The 24769-nt window shown below is 47.0% G+C and overlaps 1 protein-coding gene across 2 annotated transcripts in view; it reads right to left on the bottom strand.

Moving 5' to 3' along the window:
* The window catches only part of QRICH2 (glutamine rich 2), a 44687-nt gene that overhangs the window by 2334 nt on the left and 17584 nt on the right, over window positions 1-24769 (bottom strand). The window contains exons 7-19 of one of the 2 annotated variants that reach the window (XM_079965880.1): window positions 24667-24764; window positions 21623-21737; window positions 19773-20021; window positions 18827-18949; window positions 17758-17832; window positions 17250-17414; window positions 15298-15419; window positions 12240-12305; window positions 11759-11860; window positions 10514-10717; window positions 5482-5650; window positions 1839-1926; window positions 1133-1258 (exon numbers count right to left, since the gene is read on the bottom strand). In XM_079965880.1, coding sequence (XP_079822006.1) covers window positions 1133-1258; window positions 1839-1926; window positions 5482-5650; window positions 10514-10717; window positions 11759-11860; window positions 12240-12305; window positions 15298-15419; window positions 17250-17414; window positions 17758-17832; window positions 18827-18949; window positions 19773-20021; window positions 21623-21737; window positions 24667-24764 — 1702 coding nt within the window. The remainder of the gene's footprint in view (window positions 1-1132; window positions 1259-1838; window positions 1927-5481; window positions 5651-10513; window positions 10718-11758; window positions 11861-12239; window positions 12306-15297; window positions 15420-17249; window positions 17415-17757; window positions 17833-18826; window positions 18950-19772; window positions 20022-21622; window positions 21738-24666; window positions 24765-24769) is intronic. The other variant, XM_079965881.1, reaches the window with a different exon arrangement.

Raw genomic sequence — 24769 nt, forward strand, 5'->3', positions numbered from 1 at the left:
TCTCCAGCAGCCACTGGCTCTTTCCTTTCCCTTTCACCCTCAGCCTTGCTCCTTCCCCTCTTCCCCCACCTTCGCCGCACAGGGCAGGCAAAGTTCACCGACGGGTTCTGTACATTTCCACAAGTTAGGTGCGCTGCTAAATAAACAGTGCTCTTGGTCTATGCTAAGCAGCCCCATGATTTCCTGCAGTGCTCTTCAATCAGTCTGGCACACAGTCCAATTGTTCTAACTGACTGTGTTTGCAATTACATCTCAGATGTGAGCGTTCAGCACCACGGTGCTACCAGAAGGGAGCTCTCTATAATGGACAGATGGATTGGCAGGCGCGGAGATTGCAAGCAGACCTAGAATCAGTGAACCAGTGACAGTCCTCTCACTAGAAGCCTTTGCTGGCCCTTTTTTTTTTTTGAATTTAAGGAACCTGCATGATTCTGACTTGAAGCTACTTCCCTGAGCACAAAATCTGCAAAGATGTACAATGGAACTGGCCTATAGAATGTACAGAGGAAATACCCACTCTAAAGCCTTAAAACTGGCTTAATTGAAATCTCCCCTGCTCAAGGGATTTTGGGAAACATAGTTCTGCGAAGAGTATGCGCAAACTACAGCTCTCTTAACAAGATTCCCTCTATAAACTACAATTCCCAGGATTATTTGGGAAAAGCCACAACAGTTTTAAGGCCGACCAGACTAGTGGGTTTTGGTTTTTTTGCAGCTGCAATTAACAATGGATTAGTAGTGTATTTAAACTTGACCATCCATCACTACCCCAAACATTCTGGGCACGAAAAGTTACCAGATTTCAGCAGGAGATTATAGGACATGCAACATTTGGAAACAAAACTGTATGTCCAATGTAGGTGCCAATGATAACGGAAATCACATATAACTGTGCCAATGTCATCATTAGCACAAATAATCATGAATGCATAAAATGGATGTCTGCAGGGGCCCTAGGTACAGTATAAAACCAATATAAAAGCAGAATTTGTCTCACAGACGCTCCACTTGTGTGGACTGTCCTATTCTATATTAATCCCAGAGTGAGTATATAAATTAAGGAAACCTCACTATCTTATCTGAGTGGGTCTCATCTCATCTTTTCTGGATCCTGACCTGGCTCGGAACTTACCTGACATGCTGCGCAAAGACACTTTGGCAGTGTGGGGACGAGCGGGAAGATTGGCAATGTCACTGAGCGTGGGATGATGCCTTTGTGAGGACGACCGAATGAGCTTGTTTCTCGGTCTTAAAACACCTGGCGGGAGAAGCACAGAGGGTGGAAGGACACTTCAGTATTTCTGCTACACACATACAAATAGTGATGTAGTGATTTAAAGAAGCCAAACAAGAGCCATCCTTTTACATGCATCAGGTCTCTTACAGATGTGCTTATTCAGTAAACCAGGGGCGAGGATCCTGCGATCTGATCTGCCAAGATGTTGCTCAACTGCAACTCCCATCAACCAAAGTCAGCCTGCCAATGGCCAGAGGTAATAGAGATGGTAGACCGGGAACATCTGAAGGGTCACAGGTTCCCCATCCCTGCAGCAAACCATTTGGCAATTGCTGTACATCTCCCAGCTCTGAGACTGGAGTAAGGGTCAATCAAGAGGTGGACTAGAGCTCTTTTTTTCCCTTAATCACCCCTATCCATAGAAACCGGCAGTAGGAAAACGGTTCTGGCTTTGCATTCTGCAGCTCAAGGCAAATGTTTCACATTGTTCCATGCAAAGTAAAGGCAGCTCTGCATATTAACACTCAATAACCTGAACAGTGTTCATGAAAGGGTTAACAAAATCTACCCAAAGCATCTGCACATGGAATATAACACTTACCATCCTTTCCAGTTATTGATGGGAGTTGTGCGTCCATCCGTCCTTTGTAGATATGACCATCAAGACCCAGTATATCTACCTCTTCATGCTAGGAATCAATGCAAGCACAGGGCAGATTTCAATTTAGCCCCAAGGGCAAACATTAAAAATCCATTATAAACCAGTCCTGCAGTTTCACTCCATCAGTCTCAACACTTACGGTGGAGCTTGAAAAGCTTTCTCACTTTGACAGTAGGGTGGCCAGGCTGGAACCTAGTGATCCCTGGTTTGCCTTTTAGATTCCCTGATCCAGTGACAGCTTCCCTGCCCATCTCTGCCTTAGTCCTGTTGTCCACTCACACCTGTTTGCATGTTACCTCCAACCTCCAGATTTTGTCGGACTACAACTCCCATCAGCCCTAACCACTGGCCATTCTGACTGCAGCTGATGGGAGATGGGAGTCCAAAAACATCTGGAGAGCATACACTGTTGTAGAAGGCTGCCCTACTCTACCAAGGAGCTTACAAAGGTAGAAACTTCATCTCTAGGTTGCAACCTGTTGGTGGTTCCATTGACTGAGAAAGAGTGGGAAACGCTGGAATCCCTTCTCTGCAGTAAACAGATACAGTGGTACCTCGGGTTAAGTACTTAATTCATTCCGGAGGTCCATACTTAACCTGAAACTGTTCTTAACATGAAGACCACTTTAGCTAATGGGGCCTCCTGCTGCTGCCGTGCCGCTGGAGCACAATTTCTGTTCTCATCCTGAAGCAAAGTTCTTAACCTGAAGCACTATTTCTGGGTTAGCGGAGTCTGTAACCTGAAGCGTATGTAACCCGAGGTACCACTGTACAGACTGTCAATGATGTAACAGGCAACTTGGATTTTAAGCTGAATTTGTCCCAACCTTTACCACATTGGTGTCCATCTACTGGTTTAAAACTCTGACATCAGAAGTAGTCTCCCAGTGCATATATTTGTAAGATTTCAGCCCGAGCGGAAGATAAGCTCTCATCTTCTAGACTGGCAGCTTTCATGTAAATCCATCACGCCATGGTTGTCAACTTAAAAATGCAACAATATAATATTGTCCTAAAAACCTCAAGAATTAGAAAAGTTAATGAAAGAGCCCAGCTGCAGCCACTGGTGAGGAAATCTATACTTTGCCCCCAGAAAAGGGAGAAGAACAGGAACTAATGGTCTGTAACCCACAACTGTATTGGGCTCTGTACTATGGTAAGGTCAGACCAAGAGAGTTATATGTTTACATTTTTCTAAGCAGAAGTAATAAAAGATGAACAAGTATGTCTTAAATTAAAAGCAGGTCCATCATGCAGGTTTGGATTACAGGCAGGATGACTACTTGAATACTGTATTGTTTATGTGTGGCATTTAAATTTCCAACCAGGAGGAGGAGCTTGGGCAAAAAAATTTTGGGCGGGGGGGGGGGGGAGATAATTGAAAGCTGGAGAAGGGAGAATTCTGTTCAGTATTTTTACTTTCCAGTTGTTTTAATTTCTTGTGGTTAATTATTTTGAGTGCCATTCATGGGAGAGAGGTGGGATGCATGTTTTATGTCAGGGAAATATGGAAGGAAAGGAAAGGAGGCCAAGGCTGTGGAAACCAAGATAGAGGCTGCACTTTGGATGGTGGGCATCTGATTGGGTATCTGGGGGAGAAGAACATTTGAGATAAAAAAAGGAACTAAACAAATATATGGCTTTTTGAGCCCCCACAATCAGGACATGAATTCTGATGGAGAAGAAGCCTGCAAACCGTTTAGTCATTGTATTTCTTGCATGGCTTCTACCAACAAGCACTATGAGAGTTGGGATACTGGCCTAGAACTAACACTGGTTTGAGCTAGCAAGGAGGAACAAAACATTTTGCAATCTAAATTAACTTTTTGCTAACAAAAGATAATAAAAAAAAGAAATCAGGAGAGTGTGGTCAAAAGGAAATTTGTTTTTCAGTTATCTTTATGTTACATAATTGAGAGAGAGATAAGCTGGTGGCAGGTGAAATGTGTATCACAGGAACAATACCAAGCCATTAGCCCTGCCATTAAGAGAAAATTGTAATGTCAGCTAGAAAGGAGCATTTTCTACACACGGTGATCTTGTTCTCATTCTCATTTAGATAATACATTATTCCCTTTTTGCAGGGTCTGAAATAAGCCTAGACTGCAACTTCCTCAAGGTCAACAAGTGTGTCCAGACCAATAATTGTGCTGACTTCCATTTATTGTTGCCGTTCCAGTACTCAGCCTTTACACAGCACGCAGAATTGTGGGCTTGGGTTTTATAACATTTGCGTTTCTGAAAACCACCTTAAATGTGTGTCCCCCGCCCACATGCAAGAGTACAAGAGCCTTGAAATGGGAACCTAAAATTGGCCCGTTTCAGTTTCTACTAAAATAAATTAGCAGAAAATAGTAGCATGGAGCCTATGTGAACGAGCGCAAATTTATGAAGGAAAGGAAAGTCTCTAATACTAAAAGAAGGGTTAGACCATGGTCAGGAAAAAGAAAATATGTGGTTTCTCTTAAGACCAAGAGCAGCAAAATTCGTTTCTCTTCAATTTCCTATATGAACCTGCCTGACTATTAAGTTCAGTAGGGAAGCTCATATAAGCCCTCTCCCCCATGTTAAAAAGGACAAGGGAATGGGGTTCTGGGGCCCTTTCCCTTGACAACCACAGTCATGTCTCCTGCTGACAGCAAGCAGGAAGGAAATGCTCCCTCACCCTCTATTCACACATTCAGACAGTGTGGGGAAGGGCTCTCCACAGGCACTGATGCATGCAGGTACTGTGTGTGCAGGTGGCAGAGGGTCAACCTCCTTATTGGCTGAGGCAAAAGGATCTTTCCAAATGGTAGGCAACAAAATGGGAGGTGGAAGCTCAGTGCACGTAAAGATGCACCTTGGGGCAAAAGCAAAAATTATCCCAACTTCAGATATAGTTTGATCAGCCTGAACTGGTGGTGACATGGAAGAGGTCTCTGGATCTTGGAAGAAAAAACTCAATGTCAACCCAGTTTGTGGCAGCTGCGAAGGAGGCAAATTTCTTAATAGGGATTAATAGGGGAGAGACTGAAAACAAACCTGTAGATACCACAGGGCCTTCATATCAATCTAGTTGAGATGCTATGTAGAAGTATGGCTGCCACATCTCCAAAAGGATATTGTAGAGGTGGAAAAGGTGCAGGAAACGAAGGGGCTGCAGCACTTCCCTTGTGACAAAAGAAAGCACTGGAGCTTTTTTTTTGGGGGGGGCAGGGAGGAGACCAGGAAAAACATGCCTGAGGTTTATAAAATTAGGCATAGTATTGCCAAAACTGATTGAGGGAAGTTTTTTTCTCTGTGTTATTACTAGTGCTAGGGATCATCCAATGCAAGGTGCAGTAGTGTTTTCTCTTTTAAAAAATCAAATAAATTTGATGAGTTTCAAAGTTGCATGTGAAGAAACCAAAGGGACAGAGGATAAGCAAATACTCAGTGCAATCCAGACTGTATTTCTCTCTCTTATGTGAAGTGGATCGTGCAAAGCAAGTGCAGGCCTGTGCATCCCTTGTAGGCTCCAAAACGTACAGGTCAGCTATGAGTCCAGCCTGACTTCCAGGCCCCACCTTCCGGCTTCCTCCCCACCCCCAGTTCTTATTACCTTCATCACCGCCAACATGGCGTTTTCGTCCGGTTGGACTGGTGCCATAGACTGTGCAAACTGCTGCAGCCGTCCGTAACGCCGGTATGGGTAAGTGAGGGTGTGGCTGCCTCCGCAGTGCCGAGGAACGCTTATGTAGCTGAAGTCTGACATATCAGCAAGCCTGTCGCTGTTAGGAATCAAGGGTCAACAGGTCAAAGTGGGGAAACCCAGTGTGTAAGGGGCCGAATAATAATAATAATAATAATAATAATAATAATAATAATAATAATTTATTATTTATATCCCGCCCATCTGGCTGGGCCTTCCCAGCCACTCTGGGCGGCTTCCATAAAAACCAAAAATACAGTAAAATCACACGTTAAAAACTTCCCTGAACAGGGCTGCCTTAAGATGTCTTCTGAATGTCAGGTAGTTGTTTATCGCTTTGACATCTGCTGGAAGGGCGTTCCACAGGGTGGGCGCCACTACCGAGAAGGCCCTCTGCCTGGTTCCCTGTAGCTTTGCTTCTCGCAATGAGGGAACCGCCAGAAGGCCCTCGGCGCTGGACCTCAGCGTCCGGGCAGAATGATGGGGGTGGAGACGCTCCTTCAGGTATACTGGACCGAGGCCGTTTAGAGCTTTAAAGGTCAGCACCAACACTTTGAATTGTGCTCGGAAACATACTGGGAGCCAATGTAGGTCTTTCAAGACCGGTGTTATATGGTCTCGGCGGCCGCTCCCAGTCACCAGTCTAGCTGCCGCATTCTGGATTAGTTGTAGTTTCCGAGTCACCTTCAAAGGTAGCCCCACGTAGAGTGCATTGCAGTAGTCCAAGCGGGAGATAACCAGAGCATGCACCACTCTGGCGAGACAGTCCGCAGGCAGATAGGGTCTCAGCCTACGTACCAGATGGAGCTGGTAAACAGCTGCCCTGGACACAGATTTGACCTGTGCCTCCATGGACAGCTGTGAGTCCAAAATGACTCCCAGGCTGCGCACCTGGTCCTTCAGGGGCACAGTTACCCCATTCAGGACCAGGGAATCCTCCACACCTGCCCGCCTCCTGTCCCCCAGAAACAGTACTTCTGTCTTGTCAGGATTCAACCTCAATCTGTTAGCCACCATCCATCCTCCAACCGCCTCCAGACACTCACACAGGACCTTCACTGCCCTCACTGGTTCTGATTTAAAAGAGAGGTAGAGCTGGGTATCATCTGCATACTGATGAACACCCAGCCCAAACCTCCTGATGATCTCTCCCAGCGGCTGCATGTAGATGTTGAAAAGCATGGGGGAGAGGACAGAACCCTGAGGCACCCCACAAATGAGAGCCCAGGGATCTGAACACTCATCCCCCACCACCACTTTCTGAACACGGCCCAGGAGGAAGGAGCGGAACCACTGTAGGACAGTGCCCCCAGCTCCCAGCCCCTCAAGACGGTCCAGAAGGATGTTATGGTCGATGGTATCAAACGCCGCTGAGAGATCCAGCAGAACTAGGAAACAGCTCTCACCTTTGTCCCTAGCCCGCCAGAGATCATCAACCAGTGCGACCAAGGCAGTTTCAGTCCCATGATGAGGCCTGAATCCCGACTGGAAGGGATCCAAATGGTCCGCTTCTTCCAGGCGTGCCTGGAGTTGTTCGGCAACTGCTCGCTCTATCACCTTGCCCAAGAATGGAAGATTTGAGACTGGGCGATAGTTGGCCATTGTGGCCGCATCTAAAGATGGTTTTTTAAGAAGCGGTTTAATAACTGCCTCTTTCAGCGGGTCTGGGAAGGCTCCCTCACGGAGGGAAGCATTCACCACCCCACGAAGCCCATCGCCCAGTCCTTCCCGGCTAGCTTTTATAAGCCAGGATGACAGGTGGTTGGTTTCACTCGTCCAAGCAGCCTGTCCACATCCTCGGAGGTAACAGATTGGAATTGATCCCACTCAACTTGACTAGACAGAACTCTAGCACTCTCCCGCCCTGGCCCTGCTCCCACGGTGGAGTCTACTTCTTCCCGAATCTGAGCAATTTTATCTGCAAAAAACTTTGCAAAATCATTGCAGGAGAACATGTGGCCCATACTGGGCCCCAATGTTACAGGTGCAAAAGAGCAGGCTCATGAACCTTGAATGGTTTGTAGGAGGTGGAGTTTCAGCAAGTATAGCTTGTAACACAAACTGCACCATCTTTTACACAACTGTCAAAGGCACAGATGCTCTGTCTTCTTGCTCCCCTTGCTCCCCACTACCAACCGACTACACTAACCTGGTTTCTGGAGGACAACACCCCAAACCATACATAGGTACCTGGTGGATTGTGACAAAATCTGTATACTCGTCCAACTGCTATTGCTGGCTTTGCTTCTCCATGCTGCACCAATTCTTTAACAGACCAGCTGTCCCAACACACAGCCACAACTCCTCCTGCATTATTCTTTATTTTCTCACTTCACTACAGTGGCCAGGTGAAAAGGGGGACCAGGGTGGGCTACCACATCTTTAAACTGTGCAGAAGATGAGAATCTCAGCCGGTAAGCCTTGCATGTGGAAATCCCGTCTTCTAAGCAGCTCATAAAAGTACAGCACCCACCCACCCTGTCCTCTTACCCAACTGGGGATCCCACCCATCAGCCACATTCATGGCTTACTAGCTAGACCAGTGATAACCAACAGGATGCTGTTGGCCTGCAGCTCTATTAAAGACCGATGGCCATGTTGGCTGGGGCTGAAGGGAGTTGGAGTCCAGCTTCTTCTGAAGGCTAACCTTGAGCTAGACCAGGCAGGACTTTCCTTTTGGACGTTATAGCTGGGGAGAAGGTGGTCAAGGTGGAAGGTCTGTGGCACCACCTTTTGCTGTGGCTGCTGAGAGGTTAAAAGGAACAGGAAAGGTCTTCTTCCCAGGTGCAATAGTAATTTGGTTTCGGTGCCGAATGTTAAAAAAAGTTAGGTTGCAATCCTACACTTGCTTACTCCGCAGTAAGCCCCATTGAACTCGGTGGAGCTTGCGTTGAGTGTATATGTGTAATATGCCACAGTAATGCTGTGCTTGATTTTTCATGGTGCACTTTAGCAGCTACCTTGAGTCTCCTTTTGGAGGGAGAAAGGTGGGAACAGACAAGTAAATAAGATAAATATGAGAGAGCCAGCCAAATGCCGCTCCCAGGTTGTTTAGGGTCAAGTCCTGCCCAAGGATATTTTGAAATGCTAACTTCAGAAAGCACTTTTTTGAGGGGTGGGGTGGGGCGGTTACATTTCTTTGTCACAATTTAGCACCACTGTCCTTAATTGTCACACAAAACACCACTCACAATTACACTGAACATTTTCAGAATGTCAAAACTGATTCATTTCCCAAATAAAGCAGAAAACACTAAGCCGCTCCAGAGAGGTCATGGTGGAAGGGAAAACTGAAATATTAGGTGCATACTCAGTGCACAACAACAACCTGCTCCTGGCTTTGTCTCCCTAGCCTGCACTTCATCAAGCAGCAACACACACACACCCCCCAGAATGAAAGAGTAGATCTTGTCACAAGTCAGCATGTAGACAAGGAGGGAGCTTCATAGACAGAAAGTAGAATTTCAGGCATGGAAGCAATAGGTGGAGCAGCAACTAGCAAGCTAACAATGAAGCAGAAATAAAAATGCAAGCTACATTGCCAGTTTTGAGGGGAGGGGTTTCTGAAGTCTTGGTGGAACTTTGCTGTTGGGAACTGGGGTGGCATACCTGACCTGCAGTACAAGGTTAATGTTTGTTTGCATGTTACTTCTTTGGTTCTGCAGGTAAAGGAGTTGGCTTGCAGACATCAGTAAATATATTGTGAAGCTGTAACAGTCAGGTCTGACTTGTTCAACAGACATCTCAAGCTCAGAGTTTGCTTTGGAATTCCAGATTTTATTACCGTGCAGCAGCAGCAGCAAGTCTGACCACTAAATATGTGCATTCTTTCCACCCACAGAGCTAAATGTACGCTAAGGAGAAGCACCTTAAGGGGTTGCTTCAGGCATGACAAAATTCCTACACTGAAGTTGGTTCTGCATAAGAATTTGCATAGATCCTGCATGCCAGTTATCCAGTGAGATAAGACTAAGAGCACATGAGGAGCTTGTGGCTTCTTACCACACAAACTTGTTCCAAAAAGTGGATTCGGTGTATAGGAATTTTCACCCATGTGTGCAACAAAGTGAAACTTCCACATTGGTAAGTAAGAAGGCTCAGCATATAGTTAGCTGCTCCTGCTCTTCTTGTGGCTGATTTCTTGCAAAGCTGATATTGTTTACACCCTATTTGGAATATCCACCTGGATAAAAAGAATTAACTAGAAGCTCGACCCAGAGATTTAGCTAAGTATTAATGACTGTTTCATAAATCTGACTTTCAGGGATTTCTGAACAGGTGGTGTTCTGTTGTGTCCATGCCTTGAAATCCCTAGGATGGCTGCGTAATGAAGCATTATTCAAGCCCAGCATCAGCACCTGAAATGATGGGGTAAATGTCTGGGCCCAGAACCCCCAGAAAGCCCACTGGAGCTGACACTGCTGCCCTCCCCTTTTGATTTTTTAAATGTAGCTTACCCAACTCCATACTCATCAAAGAAGCACTGAGCAAAGTGGCCTGAGCCACCAACATCTTTTATTCCTCCAGACTCATTCTGGGATAATAAAATGGCCTTCTCCACCACTCCTGCCACCGAGGAGGAGGCATTCCAGTGTGCAGCCTTGCTGCTCGTCTTCCCCGCCTCCAGGTGGAGAAGCCAAGGAAGCAGCAATCTTTGGGTGAGTGTCCTGGCAAGAGCCAGGGTGTTCCTGTGTTCTGGCTGCTGCTTGGTTTTCCGCTGGGGGAGCAACACTCAGAGGAGCACCTTGGCTCGCACCAGGTTCGGCAAGAACTGGGGCGTGGTGGCAGAAGTGGGGTACGGTGGGTGAGGCCAGGAAGCCGCAATTGGGTGGGGCGTGGAATTTGATCTGTCCCGGGTGCCTTCAAACTGAGTGCCAGCCCTACTTTGCTTCTCGTTGCTTTGGAGCTATGAACTTCAACTGCTCGAGACCTTTTCTCCTACCGTTTGCCATACGGGGTTGAGCCAAGACACTGGGCCTGCAGCATCTCCCTGATCATCTGAGCGTTGACCTTCGCTGCTCCACCACTGTAATGGCTCTGCACCTTCTGTATATCCATGAGCATCTTGGAATGGATGCGGCGCAGCTTATTGAGACTCGCACTCTTCTCCAGTGCATCAAAACGAACACCAGGTCCTAACTTCAGACTAGGGTGGGGTACAATAGGATGGGAAGGGGAAAGGTGGGGTGCAGCAGCACAAGCCAGAGAGCAAGGAGAAGGCAAACAGCCACAGAAAGAGAACGGAAAAGAGAAATCATACTGTTAAGCAGGGCTGTTGCTTCCAGCATGCCTTGCTTGCATTTTACACGCCTTTTGTGAGAAAGCAGGAACTAGTGAGAACATTTACGTGGAACTATGCTACCCAGGAGGACCTAACCAGGTTCACTCAAACTGACAGCTATGAAGAATCTAAAAAGCAAAGGACACATGTTCAAAGGGACACATTTTCTACAGAAGATCCTCTGGGTGTAACAAATGGAGGGGTTGCTGAGGTCTACTGCCCCATCCAGCGACACTTCTATCTAAGGATGTGTTGAGAGATTGCCCAAAGGAAACTTTCAGCCAATTTTTGAGAGGGATGGTTGGAGGAAAGGGAGGAATTCACCCCCACCTACCCCCTTATATCCCCGTCCTCCTTCCACCACCAGTTTCCTAACTTTGGCACTGGGGTTATTTCTGTTAGCCTCTGGTTAACAGATGCCACTAATTTTTTGCTACACGGTGACAGAATATTGTTTGCAAGAGAACTGTAGGAAACAAACAATGGCATCCACTAGCTGCCAGGAAAAGCCTCGCCACACCAACAGAGACTAATTCCCTGCCCTGCTCCCCTACCTGCCAGTTTGCTGAAACAATTGCCCCATTCTCATCACATGCAAATGGGGCAGAGGAAATGGGGGAGCTCCCTCTGTCCAACCTGTCAGTGAAAAATCTTGTTTTGCTAGGCAGGAGTATTTGGGCTGCAAGCTATTTTCCTGCCACTCCTGCCTTCCCCCAACAGAATGATAGCAATATCACCAAGGCTAGAGGCACTTTGCATCTGCTCTCTTCTCAGTTTCATTCTCCCCAGCAGGCCCCCTATTTCCAAATCTGTGCCCCGTCCAATTCCCACCTGACCTGCCTCTTAAAATACACACAAGCTAGGAACCAGAAAAAAACCCTCCGAAGCCCCTTGTCCTCTGCGTACCTGCGGTTCAGCTGCCTGATTTGTTCCAATTCATAAACCATGTATGGCCGGAGGGATTGGTGAGCAGGTAAACCTGGCACAGCAGGGAGTGTAGTGATGTGTCTGCCAAGACAATAAGCAGGCAGGTTAAGCAAAGGGAGGGGTGGGAGAACGAAGCAGCTACAGGATAAGGAAGTCGTCCCTGGTTCAGCTGCTGACATCTGCTTGTCATGGATGGGCAGGCCATGCAGGACCCTGGGCTGGCGGATGGGATGTGTTTTTCCCAAGCTACCAGTTGGAGGCTGTGGTTTCCCCATCATGGCTGAGCAAGTAGGACTCAAATCCAAATCACCCAGCTTCCAAGTCCTGTACTGCACCTATTTTTAAACCACCACATACCCCTATAAATATTTATTGTTAATTTTCTGTCCTCCCTCCCGAAGGAGCCCAGGACAGCAGCATAAGCACACAAGCACCATAAGAGTTCCACACATGGACTTACGGGCCAGGAACAACCATTTCCAAAGGTCGGTCGCAAGAGATGCAGTGGAAATGGGCCAGGAGTCTCCTGTTTGGGTAGAAAAAGAGATGCTTAGGCCAAATGAAGGAATTACGGCAATGGGAGTATAGAGCAGGTGCCGGGGGGGGGGTGTTGATACAGGATATGCAAATGTCTGCCTGAACGGTCCGTGCGAAGGAGAGTAAAATGATAGTTTGTACACACATTTTCATGAAGGGGGAGATGCCCTGAAGTTGAAAGGTTTGTGGACTCACAACAGCAGAAGAAGAAGCAACACAAGTTGTGTCTAGGGAGCTCCTTATGTGCTTGGTAACACCAGGCACTCACAGATCTCTCCGTGGATAAGGAGGAGATGCAGAAGGCACTTTTCGCACACTGCAGCACAAGCAGGCCAGGCACATTCACCTGCTGCCTTCTTACCCCGTTCCTATGTAGTTTCTGACTGCCTGGGTAGCAACAGTGTGGAATTAACTTGGGTATCCTTACACTCAGCATGGGTGCTTCTTGTCGGAAAGCATTTGCTGGCACCTTATTCCTCCACTCTTTCAAGTACAGTCACTGTTTCGTTCCGTCAAAGGATGTGGAGGGAAGCAACGAGCAAGGCCTGGGAGGCGGCCTGCCTAGCTGTTGGATCCAGTCTCTATCTTCTTACATAACGGGCACACAGTATGGGGGCTGCTGACTGTGCCACCACCCTCCGCCCAGCAGAATGCATTCGTAATTGCCAGTTTCCATTGCTGAGCCTATTCACTCTCCCTTCTTCGAGGTGAGTGAGCTGTGCCCCATGTCCCCACGCGTCGCAAGCACCACTACCCTCTAGTGGTGACACATGGGTGATGCAGCTTGCAGCAGTGAAGGAAAGAGCATCCATTGACAAGAATGTGCAGGGATGAGAGAGTGCGAGCTGGCCAACTGGGCCACTCCTTCCAAAAGACTTCAAACCCCCCCCCCCCAAAAAAAAACCCAGCTATGCAACAGAGTGAGATTGAGATGCCTATAGGAAGGGGAACGTCCAAGATTCAGAGAGAGCCCCATCTGAACAAAATTATCAGTTTCAATTTCTCACTTTTCCAGTCTTAAAATTCAGTTTGCCCCTTTTCCACATTAGTTTGCATTAAAAAAAGGGGGGAGGGGGAAAGGTCCAGGCAAAAAATTGTTTGCAATTTTGTGTACATTTCTCTGTAGATGTGCACGTTATATGTAATTTTACCTAACACACACATTTCTGCTGTCAATTTTCCGTAGCACAATGCATTTTTGTACTCTAACATACACATTTTTTTTTGTGTGTGTGTGTGTTGTTTTTTTACTGAAGACATGCATTGCAAAAACACTGAAGGAGGACCAGCAGACTTTGGCGGGGGGGGGGGGGCTGAATCATAGAACGGTCGTGTTGGAAGGGACCCTGAGGATCATTTAGTCCAGGGGTCAGCAAACTTTTTCAGCAGGGGGCTAGTCCACTGTCCCTCAGACCTTGTGGGGGGCTGGACCAAATTTTTTGGGGGGAAATGAACGAATGCCTACGCCCAACAAATAACCCAGAGATGCATTTTAAATAAAAGCACATGTTCTACTAATGTAAAAACAGGTTGACTCCCGGACTGCCCATGGGCCGGATTTAGAAGGTGATTGGGCCGGATCCGGTCCCTGAGCCTTCGTTTGCCTACCCATGATTTAGTCCAACCCCCTGCAATGCAGGAACATGCCACTGTCCCATAGGGGGATCGAACCTGCAACCTTGGTGTTATTAGCACCATGCTCTAACCAACTGAGCTATCAATTCCACCACTCCTTTGACTTGCCTGGAACCAGGGAGAAGAGAGGGTGTACTCTGGGGAGAGTAAAGAGAGTAAGACAGAGAGGCTTGGAGGGACACACTTGACCCCAGGGCCTACTCTAATCATACTGCAATAGTAAACGTGAAAGGCTTCCAGTCTTCCAAAGCAGGTTTTTTTTAAGCACCCCCCCCCCCCCCCCGCCAAACATAACTTCTACTCTTTGAAAGCAGAGGTTTCTAGGCAACCTAATGGCATGGGAGAATAGATATATAGGCAGGTAGGCAAGGTATACTCCTTCAAGCCAAGGGTGTATTGTTCCACAAACTGCTAACAATGCCTAGAAGCAGCAAACACTTCTGAAAAGAGTTTGAGCAGAGAGAACTAAGAAAAGCCAAGGATGGTGTAGAGCAGGGGCCAGCAACCTTTTTCAGCCATGGGTCGGTCCACCGTCCCTCAGACCATGTGGTGGGCCAGACTGTATTTTTTTTGGGGGGGGAGGGGGGAAATGAATGAATTCCTATGCCCCACAAGTAACCCAGAGATGCAGTTTAAATAAAAGTACACATTATACTCATGTAAAAACACCAGGCAGGTCCCAAAAGTAACCCAGAGATGTGTTTTAAATAAAAGGACAGAGTCTACTCATGTAAAAACACGCTGATTCCTGGACTGTCCGTGGGCCGGGTTGAGAATGTGATTGGGCCGCATCCGGCCCCCAGGCCTTAGGTTGCCTACCCCTGGTGTAGAGAAAGCATATTCGGCAAGGCTTTCGATGTTGGAACAGGGCTCACTGTTACCAGCGTAAGTGTCAAAAAGAAATACCCAGAGCCCAAAGAGTGCAGTAGAGAAGTAGGATGTATGGACCCCAGCTTGCTGGAGAAAAACCATTCTCTTCAAAGTGCTATGTTAGGGTGCAAGCTACTCCAACGTCCTTTCTTTCAGGAACTCATACTAGATATACAAAGTGCGCTGAGGTCAGGCCAGGCCAAAGGGCCATGGTCCATCCAACACATCTTATCCTGACAGGCAGCGTCTCAGCATTCTGCTTCTCTACTTAAGACCCTTCAACTATAAAACCAGCGCACGGTTCCAAGGAGCATGTTGTAGGCAGTGTGCATTGGCATGCTGGAGGCTTTTGTTTTCACACCACACCTACAAATGTGAGACGTGTGGCAACATGCATCAGATTTAGCTTGACATCTGCCCATTGTTATCATACGTCTACCAGAAGATAAGAATGGTCTGTCTTCAGACCTTCTTACCTCCTGATCCCAGCAGCTTCGTCTCCTATTTCTTGTGGCATCCTCTCCTTCAGCTGTTTCCGGATATCCTTCCAGCGCTCCTCCAGCTGCTGTCGGAAGGGGTCCAGTTCCAAGCGGTCCAGCTGCACAGAAAGGGACAGAATGGTTCCGGAGAGAGCTGCACATTCAAGGCACTGACGCGGTAGGGTAGAGCTGAAACTCTGCCCCATTAAGTGAGTCACTGCCATTCAAAATATTGTTCAGCCCACCTTTCTGGTGCTCAAGGCAGCTTACAGCAGAAAAGTCGTGCAACCATTTCAACACAAGCTGGGAAAATGGCACAGTCATTAATCAGTGCCTAAGTGGTAAGGCCTAGATATGGAGGAGATACCCTGGGGGAGCGTTTCAAAAGGCGAGGTGCCACCACAGGGTAGACCCTATGATGGGCTGGGGGCGGGGGGAGAGACAGAGACAAGAACAAATTGAAATACTTTGTTCCCCCTTTACCAATTAAATGAAGCAAAGATTTAACTGAGGGTCATTTAACGCTTTCTCACTGCTGAAAATGAGATACTTTGAAAACAGTACGAAAGACCATAAAAGCTATATTAAATAATTAATGGCTGGATGGCAATATTAGCATACAAAAACGCATATTAACTTACACTGCATTGTTTTAGAGAGGGAGTGAGTTAGAACATTTAAGATAGTTGTATGGTGTGTAAAGACTGGAAATGTTCATATGTTTTGTATGTTTAAATTAAAAGAAACTTAAAAGGGAAAGAAGAAACAGGTCCAGGTTCTGAAGGCAGGTTAGCAGAGAAGAGCCTCAGATGACAATTGGTATGAACAGGCAGGTTTCTATAGGAGAAGGAAAGCCTTTGGCCTAGGGATGCTCAACTATTTCATTTGGCCTGTCATTTTCAAGTGACCTGATCTTATTTGCATTCCTGGACAGCAGATTAGAACACAATTATCCTCCACTTTTTGCACCCTTATTATTTTTGAAATATAGTTCTCAGGTAAAAGTTAATAAAAATACTGAAATGCATTCAAAATTTGTATTTAAGGACAAAGTTCATACACAAATATGTATTTTATGTGATCAAACACATTAAAGAGAGAAAAAAAACATTTTTTAAATATGCATTAAAAAGATTGATGCAGAAATGAGATAGAATGGGACCCACGAGTGAATACATGTAAAACATGCATTGGTTGACAATTAGACTGGCCTGTCCATCCCTAGGCACGTGGGTGGTGCTGTGGGTTAAACCACAGAGCCTAGAACTTGCCGATCAGAAGGTCGGCGGTTCGAATCCCCGTGATGGGGTGAGCTCCCGTTGCTTGGTCCCTGCTCCTGCCAACCTAGCAGTTTGAAAGCACGTCAAAGTGCAAGTAGATAAATAGGTACCACTCCGGCGGGAAGGTAAACGGCGTTTCCGTGCGCTGCTCTGGTTCGCCACAAGCAGCTTAGTCATGCTGGCCACATGACCCAGAAGCTGTACGCCGGCTCCCTCGGCCAACAAAGCGAGATGAGCGCCGCAACCCCAGAGTCGGGCACGACTGGACCTAATGGTCAGGGGTCCCTTTACCTTTACCTGTCCATCCCTACTTCAGACATCCTGTTTAGGTCCTGAAAAGCTGGCATTTCAAATTGTGTCCAGAAACAAACTGGAAGTCAGTATTTAGAGGCAGGAATCATGCATATTCCTACCCTTCAGCCTACCCTGGCTCACCTGATTGGCAGGGACAGGCACGAGCAATGAGACATGCATGGCTGGCTCACCAGCATAAGCACTTACAGTAAGTGTTGGGAACAGGGCAGAAAGGGATGTGCTTCTGCATGAGTCACTGGGTACTCCCAGCCACATTCCACAGCACTGAACCACAAACATGGGAAGCTCTCAACACTTTGGGATGCCCTCATTGGCCTGGCTGTGAATCATGGGCAAGGCAAGAGCCTTGCTTACCTTGGAGTCCATTTCAATCAAGAGTTTGTCAAGCATCTTCTGCCAATCTTGTTCTTGCCCAGCCATCTTGTTCAACAGCTCCTGCATCATCTTATGCAACTGCTCCGTGGTGGCATCAAACTGGCTACGGCTGACCTTCGCAGCAAGGGCAGCCTTATCTGCTTTCTGGAAAAGTAGCGGGAAAGATGGGGGCATATCTATGGTAAGATCTGTATCACAAAGAACACCCCCACCCTTCCCATCAGTAGCTCTGAGTGTGCATGTCCAGAGAGCATCTCCCTCCAATCTATAAGGATGGCAAGCACCAGAATCCCCGTTCAACTCCAGAAAGAGGATGCAAACTGCTAATGACTGCCCTACAGGTTGGCTGCAGAGCTGGGAGCAGAATCCAGGCCCCATCTACTTCATACGCTAGCTCCCTCTGCAAGTAGAGCTTATGTAGGAGCACCTAGCCATGGCTCGATGCGCGTGGGACAACTGTGATGGGTTATCAAGTACAACTCCTCACCACATCAATTTCCATCACTAGGCTGTCTTTGTCCGCTTTTACATTTTCTAGTCTCTCCAGGGACTTGAACAACATCTGTAAAGAGCACAAAGCAAAATAATCAAAGGTGGTTACCCAGAGACTCACATTCCTACTCAGCAGGGCAGAGGAATCTGGTACCCTTCAGATGTTTCCAACTTCATCTCCCATCAGTCCCAGGCAGCATGGCCTATGATCAGAGGTGATGGGAGTTGTTTGTAGTCCAACATCATCTGGAAGGCCACAGAGTTCTTCATTCCCACTACACTTTTATTTAAAATTTTATATATATATATTCATTTACTAGCACATGTTCTGCAAGGTCTCATTGCATCCAAATACTGCAAATCACACACCTCTTATTCCAAAGTGAGCCATCTTGTGCTTCTATCTCATGAGTGATAACAGATTGTAGGCTAGTGTATTGACAAAACATGCTTTAGGTCAACTAGCTCAACATTTTGGGAATCGATACTGGGGGCAGAGTGGGGGTGGGAGGACGCTCACTTGCCAAGGAGGGCAACAGGGTGATTTGATGGGGCCCCTGGCAACCCTACCAAAGTTCAGTGAACATCAGGTAGAACTCTTACCCACTTGTAAGAAAAAACAAAGTTGTTTTCAACAGCAGCAAGGAGCCAAGATACTGCACATCTTAGCATCACACATTTTTCTTTGGACAATCTGGCTGGCAGCTACTTGGTGGCTTATTATGCAGCTGGTTCTCCCATGAGGGGTCTGGGTAGCAGGGAACACGGTGCCCCCCCACCCCCGAATACCAAATGTTGGCACATCTGCTGTAAGAGGTGATTTGTTGATGCTGATTGATTTGTAGCTGCTTGAACCAAATGCCAACAAACCCAGCTGGATATCCAGTACTGCTGCCACCGCTATAGTTTCATGGCCTCAGTCACCTGCTTTGCACTTGCTTAAGCAGAGGGAGGAGAGCCAGCTGCTTTCCCCTGGAGGAAGCACCCCCAAATCCATGTGAAGCAACAACATTGGAAATGTCCCATGTCATTTGACCCTCTAACCCGGCGTCAAGATCACCTACACTGATCTCCTTCTGCTTCTGGCGATGATCTTCTACAAGAGTGCCTGCAGTGGCGTTCAGCTTCTCACAGTCATCCTGAACTTGCAGGATGGTGCTTTGGATCTGGTTAAGCATCTCTTCATCCTAGTTGCAAAGGCAAGAAAGTAATGAAAGCCAACATTGACATGGGTCTCCTTAATTAAATCCCTCCCCAAGTGTGTTAATTCCCTTTAGTTTTGGTGCAATGCGTATTTTAGCTACATTGGATCAGAACTACAGCCTGAAGATGACCGTACACCATCAAGCAAAAACTTTGTATTTAGGAGCAGACACCTGTGGGTGTCTCCTCTCTGGATGTTAACACGTGTGTTGTTCTCACCCCTGCCCCTAGTTATCATTGATGTTGCACTGTACTTCCATTCTGCCCCTAGGTGCTGATATTAATGCAGTTTCAGCATACAAAAGAAAGCACAAATCCTGGCACTTTGTCACAGAGCACAAAGAACAAAAAGATGCCATATGAGAAAACAGAATCACAAAAAAGCCATGGACATAACCATTATCTATGGTAGGGTGGCTTGTTCAATCCTTCTTAATTCCTTGCTTATGTTACCTAGGACAAGAATTTCTCTATCCCACTTTGGAGGATGGGAGAGGGATTCAGAGATCCCGTCTCTAGGGATGGACAGGATAATAAATGATATGAATATGTGCAGCTGCACATATAATGCTGTCTGAGGACAGCAGGTTGACTCATGCGTTTGGAGAGCCCATCTATGATTCTGTAGCTTCTGCTTCCAAGCCTCAGTGTCCCGCAGCTTCCCACCACGTAACTCCCTATATGAGCCTTCTTCAGGCCTTACCACTAAGTCTCAGATCAGGCCTCATCATCCACACAAAGCTCCCTGAAGTCCTCCCTCTGCCCTCCTCCTGGAAACTTGAGGTCATGTTCTTGCGCCGGCCTTACCTGGCGGTGCTTGGGTTTCTTGGCTAGTTTGCCTTCTGCCTGCCTTAACATGAAGTTGTTAATCAAGTCCTGCAGCTGCTCATAGCGCTTGAACAGCTGGCTAACCTTCTCACTGACATCTAAGCTGCAAGCTGCACATGTGCTCTGGACCTGAGCCACCCCAGGCTCCGGGGTAGGCGGCATGCTCATGGACAGCAGCGTGGACGAGGAAGCCATCATGTTCTCTATGACACCTCTAAGCTTGTCTAACTGTGGGCAAGGGAGAGAAGGAGGAGTCCAGCTTTAGACAAGGGAGTCAGACGACAAAATGTTTCTTATCTTCCACAGAACTGGGGTCGAGTGCGGGGGGCGGCAGCTATATCATGCTGCTCTAATTGGCCCACTCCATTGTCTCTCAAGACAGATGGACGCCAACAACAATTTATTACATTATTTTCAGGCAGAGGCAAGAGGAGCAGGCAGGGTTTGGCAACACAACCATAATGCCAAGAATCCCAGTGGCCACTTAAGAGTTTCTAGAGCTCATGACTAGAGATGGGGTGGAAGTTTTAGAAAGCAGGGTCTGCTAAACTCTCAAGGGCCAATATGGACATGACATATACCCCAGAAGCCAAAGTTTCTATTCACTCTGGAAGGGAAGCTTTCACTGGTGCCAGTGGGAGCTCTTCTACACACAGAGTTAATAGCAAGATTCGTGAAAATGATTTTTGTTAGGACTATGGGGGTTTGTAAGAGTTAAGCCAGTCTTCTGCACGTTCTGCAGTCTAATGAAAATTGGTCCTTGCCTCCTTGCAATTTGAACAGATTCATTTAGCGCAATCTCTGGTTTAACTCTCAGGTTGTCAAAGGGGAGGGGATGGATGTTTCGGTGGCCATTGGGGGAGAGGAACAGGACAGTGTGGCCTCCTTCTCTATACCTCTAGAAGAGGTTCGGTATGTGGGAAACAGCAGGTGATGCTTTACACGACATGGAGCCAAAGATTAATACCTGCTCATAGCTGCAAAACAAATGGCTGTTAAAAGCAGAAAGCTATAGGGGCCGGTTCAAAACACTGGCAACTCCAGAGCAAAAGTCCCTGCAAGACAGCAGGAAAGCAAGGCAACCAGAGTCTGTCCCACTGAGCAGAAGCGGCCAGAGGTTGAGTCAGCCTCCCTTATCTGGAGGATTAGGAAGGGAGTTTTCCATTAAAAATAAAAATCGGCAGCTGTCCATGTACCAACTGTGGGGATCCTGCAGGGACATATATCCTAAGCCAGCCCAGAGAATTCTCAGCTACTTATCTACTTGTAAAAGTGGAATCAGTCCTCCCAAATTAGATCAAAACTGTTCCTAGGGCTGTGGGCTTCCCCACATCACAGCAGGGCATGCTTATTAAATCGAGGACAGCATCATTGCAAACTCCTGATTAGCAAACCCAATGACACAGCTGAACGCAAGAGTACAAGAAAGTTGCAATTTTAGGAGTGTACTTCTTCAGGGCAACCTGAAGAAGCGTGTCTGGCAAGCTGATCACTGGGAAGGGATTCTTACTCCCTCTTTACTGTTACTCCTCCTGGCTAACTAGAAGGTGGCTGTCAGCTTAAGGCGTCAGCAGAAGAACTTGGACCAATCTTCTTTCCTAGAATTTCCAAGCAGATTTGGCTCTGTCTGGCTCCTGCCTTAGAAAGCTAAGTCTCATGCTTTTCTTCTCACTGTGAAAGAGCCACCTCTACAGAGCCTTTGCAAAGTGCAGAGGTTTCAAGAGGAGATCTGACAGGCAAGGGACCCGAAACCAAACTAATGGCCGGGGAAACCATGTGACTGATTCTTGGCAGCCAGGAAGAAAGACCTCACATTTCCACTCGCTGACCTGTTCTTGCAGGTAGATGGCAGTGTCGGTCACTGACTGCTCCAGCTTGGCTTTCCCCGTATCCTGCTTGCTTCTGAGCTCCTTTAGCTCTTTCTCTATATCCTGCACTGTTGCTCTGTACCGCAAAGCCAACAACAATAGAGAGGAGTTACTCACCAAACAGGAAAAAGAAAGTCGTTTTTGGAGTGTGTGTCTCTAAGAAATCAGAAACACTCACAACACAGTTCTGGGGGAAACTAGGGTCACTGAAACTAGACCACAATCAACTCCCTAAATGCACCTTCTTGGCCAGCTTTCGAGGGTAGGGGGTTTGCTTTGGCATATTTATTTGTAATCAAGTCACATTGCACTACAAAATGCCCCAACGATATGTGAAATCATCCTGGCAATTCGAATTCTAGCTACTTTTTTTCCAGAAATGTAGAATCAATTTGAGGAAGACATACCACTTGCAGGGGCCTTCACAGCTGTGAATTAGAGAACTTTAAGTTTGGGGGTGTGGAGCTTAAAATATCTCTTTCGAAGGTTTACAAATGACAACTGTCTCCTAGGAATGCCAGGTGTTTCATATGGCAATTGTCCCTTGGAAAACTGCAAGTTCACTCTCCACATTCTACTTGTTCTGTTTGTAGTTTTTGTAGTTGTTTCTTACTGCATTGTGAAAAACTTTTAATGCTTTTAAAAATCAACATGAGAAAACTGTGAGTACAATAGAACATAAAGGATGTTCCATATTTCAGAACACGGCGAATCCATCAAAATTTATAAGACTCACAATATATCTACACAGTGTTCCTTCTTTCAGAGATTCTGACCCAGGAGTGCTGGGCTCCTCAGCACATTCACACTTACAATTAGAGGCATGGGAACCATTTCCCACACAATTGTAATTAAGCCCCTGGCGAGAGGAACAATATGGACCGAGTCCATCATTTGAGTCCTTCCTTCCTTCCTTCCTTCCTGGCACCCAAGGGATAGATGCAGACACTGCCAAACCATAACTGAGTCATCCTAATTACATGTGGGGGCAGAGTGAAGTGAGGTGATCATTTTTCCTGCCCTCAGAAGGTGCCAGTAAATAAAGCAAGGTAAAGGTAAAGGTACCCCTGCCCGTACGGGCCAGTCTTGACAGACTCTGGGGTTGTGCGCCCATCTCACTTAAGAGGCCAGGGGCCAGCGCTGTCCGGAGACACTTCCGGGTCACGTGGCCAGCGTGACATCGCTGCTCTGGCGAGCCAGAGCCGCACACGGAAACGCCGTTTACCTTCCCGCTGGTAAGCGGTCCCTATTTATCTACTTGCACCCGGAGGTGCTTTCGAACTGCTAGGTTGGCAGGCGCTGGGACCGAGCAGCGGGAGCGCACCCCGCCGCAGGGATTCGAACCGCCGACCTTTCGATTGGCAAGCCCTAGGCGCTGAGGCTTTAACCCACAGCGCCACCTGCGTCCCTTAAATAAAGCAAAGGAAGCCCCAAAAACAATGGAATCACATCACACTTCCTCACACCCAGAGACATACTATTGGAGGGACTGCATGTCAGTAGCATCTGTGATCTTCTCACAAGCACTCATATACTGGTCGCTGACTTTTATTAAGAGAGTGCTCGAACTGTGGCTGTGCGAGCGGTATGCTTAAAACTCACAGCACTCTTAGCAAACTACAACTCCCATGATTCCTTGGGAGAAGCCTGCCACTACGGTTAAAGTGGTATACTGGTGCTTTAAATGTATGGTGTGGCTTTTACAGGAGGGATGCCAGGACTGGAAAAAAGGGGCTCCCATGCTCACCTCTGCAAAGCCTCAGCTCCATCTACTGGGTCCAGTCTTAAGCAGCTGCTTAGGCCTCCCTATCTCCCCACACATGATTTATTTGGGGGATGCAAGACCTTTCTATGGTGTACTCACACCTTTTAAGAGTTTGGCCTCGTCACAATACCTCTCAAATCTCATTTCTGCACATTCACATTTTATAACTATTTTGTGTGTGTGTGTGTGTGTGTATATATATATATATATATATAAATAAATAATGGCAGCATAAAAATGTTTTAAGTAATTTCTAACTATGTTACAAATTAACGGGTTTGGGTGGTTGTGTTTGAAATCTCTTCTGTGTGTAAAGGTAAAGGGTCCATTAGGTCCAGTCATGGCCGACTCTGGGGTTGCGGCGCTCATCTCACTTTATTGGCCAAGGGAGCCGGCGTACAGCTTCTGAGCCATGTGGCCAGCATGACTAAGCTGCTTCTGGCGAACCAGAGCAGCGCACGGAAACACTGTTTACCTTCCCGCCGGAGTGGTACCTATTTATCTACTTGCACTTTGACGTGCTTTCGAACTGCTAGGTTGGCAGGAGCAGGGACTGAGCAACGAGAGCTCACCCCGTTGTGGGGATTCGAACCGCCGACCTTCTGATCGGCAAGTCCTAGGCTCTGTGGTTTAACCCATAGCGCCACCCGCATCCCTTCTTCTGTGTGTACATTGGTGCTATAAAGCAAAGGAGCCACTTTGCCAACCTTCTGCCTTCCAGATGTTGCTGGACTACGACTCCCATTGTTGGGAGTTGATCACTGGCCATTCTAGCTCGGGCTAGTGGAAGTTATAGTCCAAAACATCTGGAGCACACCAGGTCCGAGAAAGCTGCTCCACACACAGAGTTTTCTATTTAATCTGCCTGGGGGAAAAGAATACTGATGACATTCCAAAATATGATTGAAAAAAATTCAATTGAATTCTTTTTTCTTTTTTTAAAGTGCGAATATGCTAGAAAGCCAGTGAAATTTCAAACCACTTCTAATTTTCACTGAGCAATTCTTTGTGGCATCTTATTTCAGCTGCACTTTTGAGAAAGACCCCTCAACTTCCATGGAACTATTAACTAGTAAAGATCCCATTCTGGCTTCCCACTGTACAGCAAACAATTACATAACTCCACAATTAAGCTGGTTGTGGTGACACCAAACATGACAGGTCAATGTTTTAGCTGATAAGTCTGAGACTGGACTCGCCTACTAGGTGGCTTCCTTCAGTCTAGTGGCTACTTATTTACCTCAGAAAACCTATCTGCATGTTGATCTGACCAGCTCCTTCCAGTTTGTCATCTGTTTCTGCCAGCTCTCCTTCAAGTACATTCTGGATCTTGTTTAACTAGA

This window comes from Podarcis cretensis (genome assembly GCF_951804945.1).
Source record: "Podarcis cretensis genome assembly, chromosome: 2".
Classification (NCBI taxonomy): domain Eukaryota; kingdom Metazoa; phylum Chordata; class Lepidosauria; order Squamata; family Lacertidae; genus Podarcis; species Podarcis cretensis.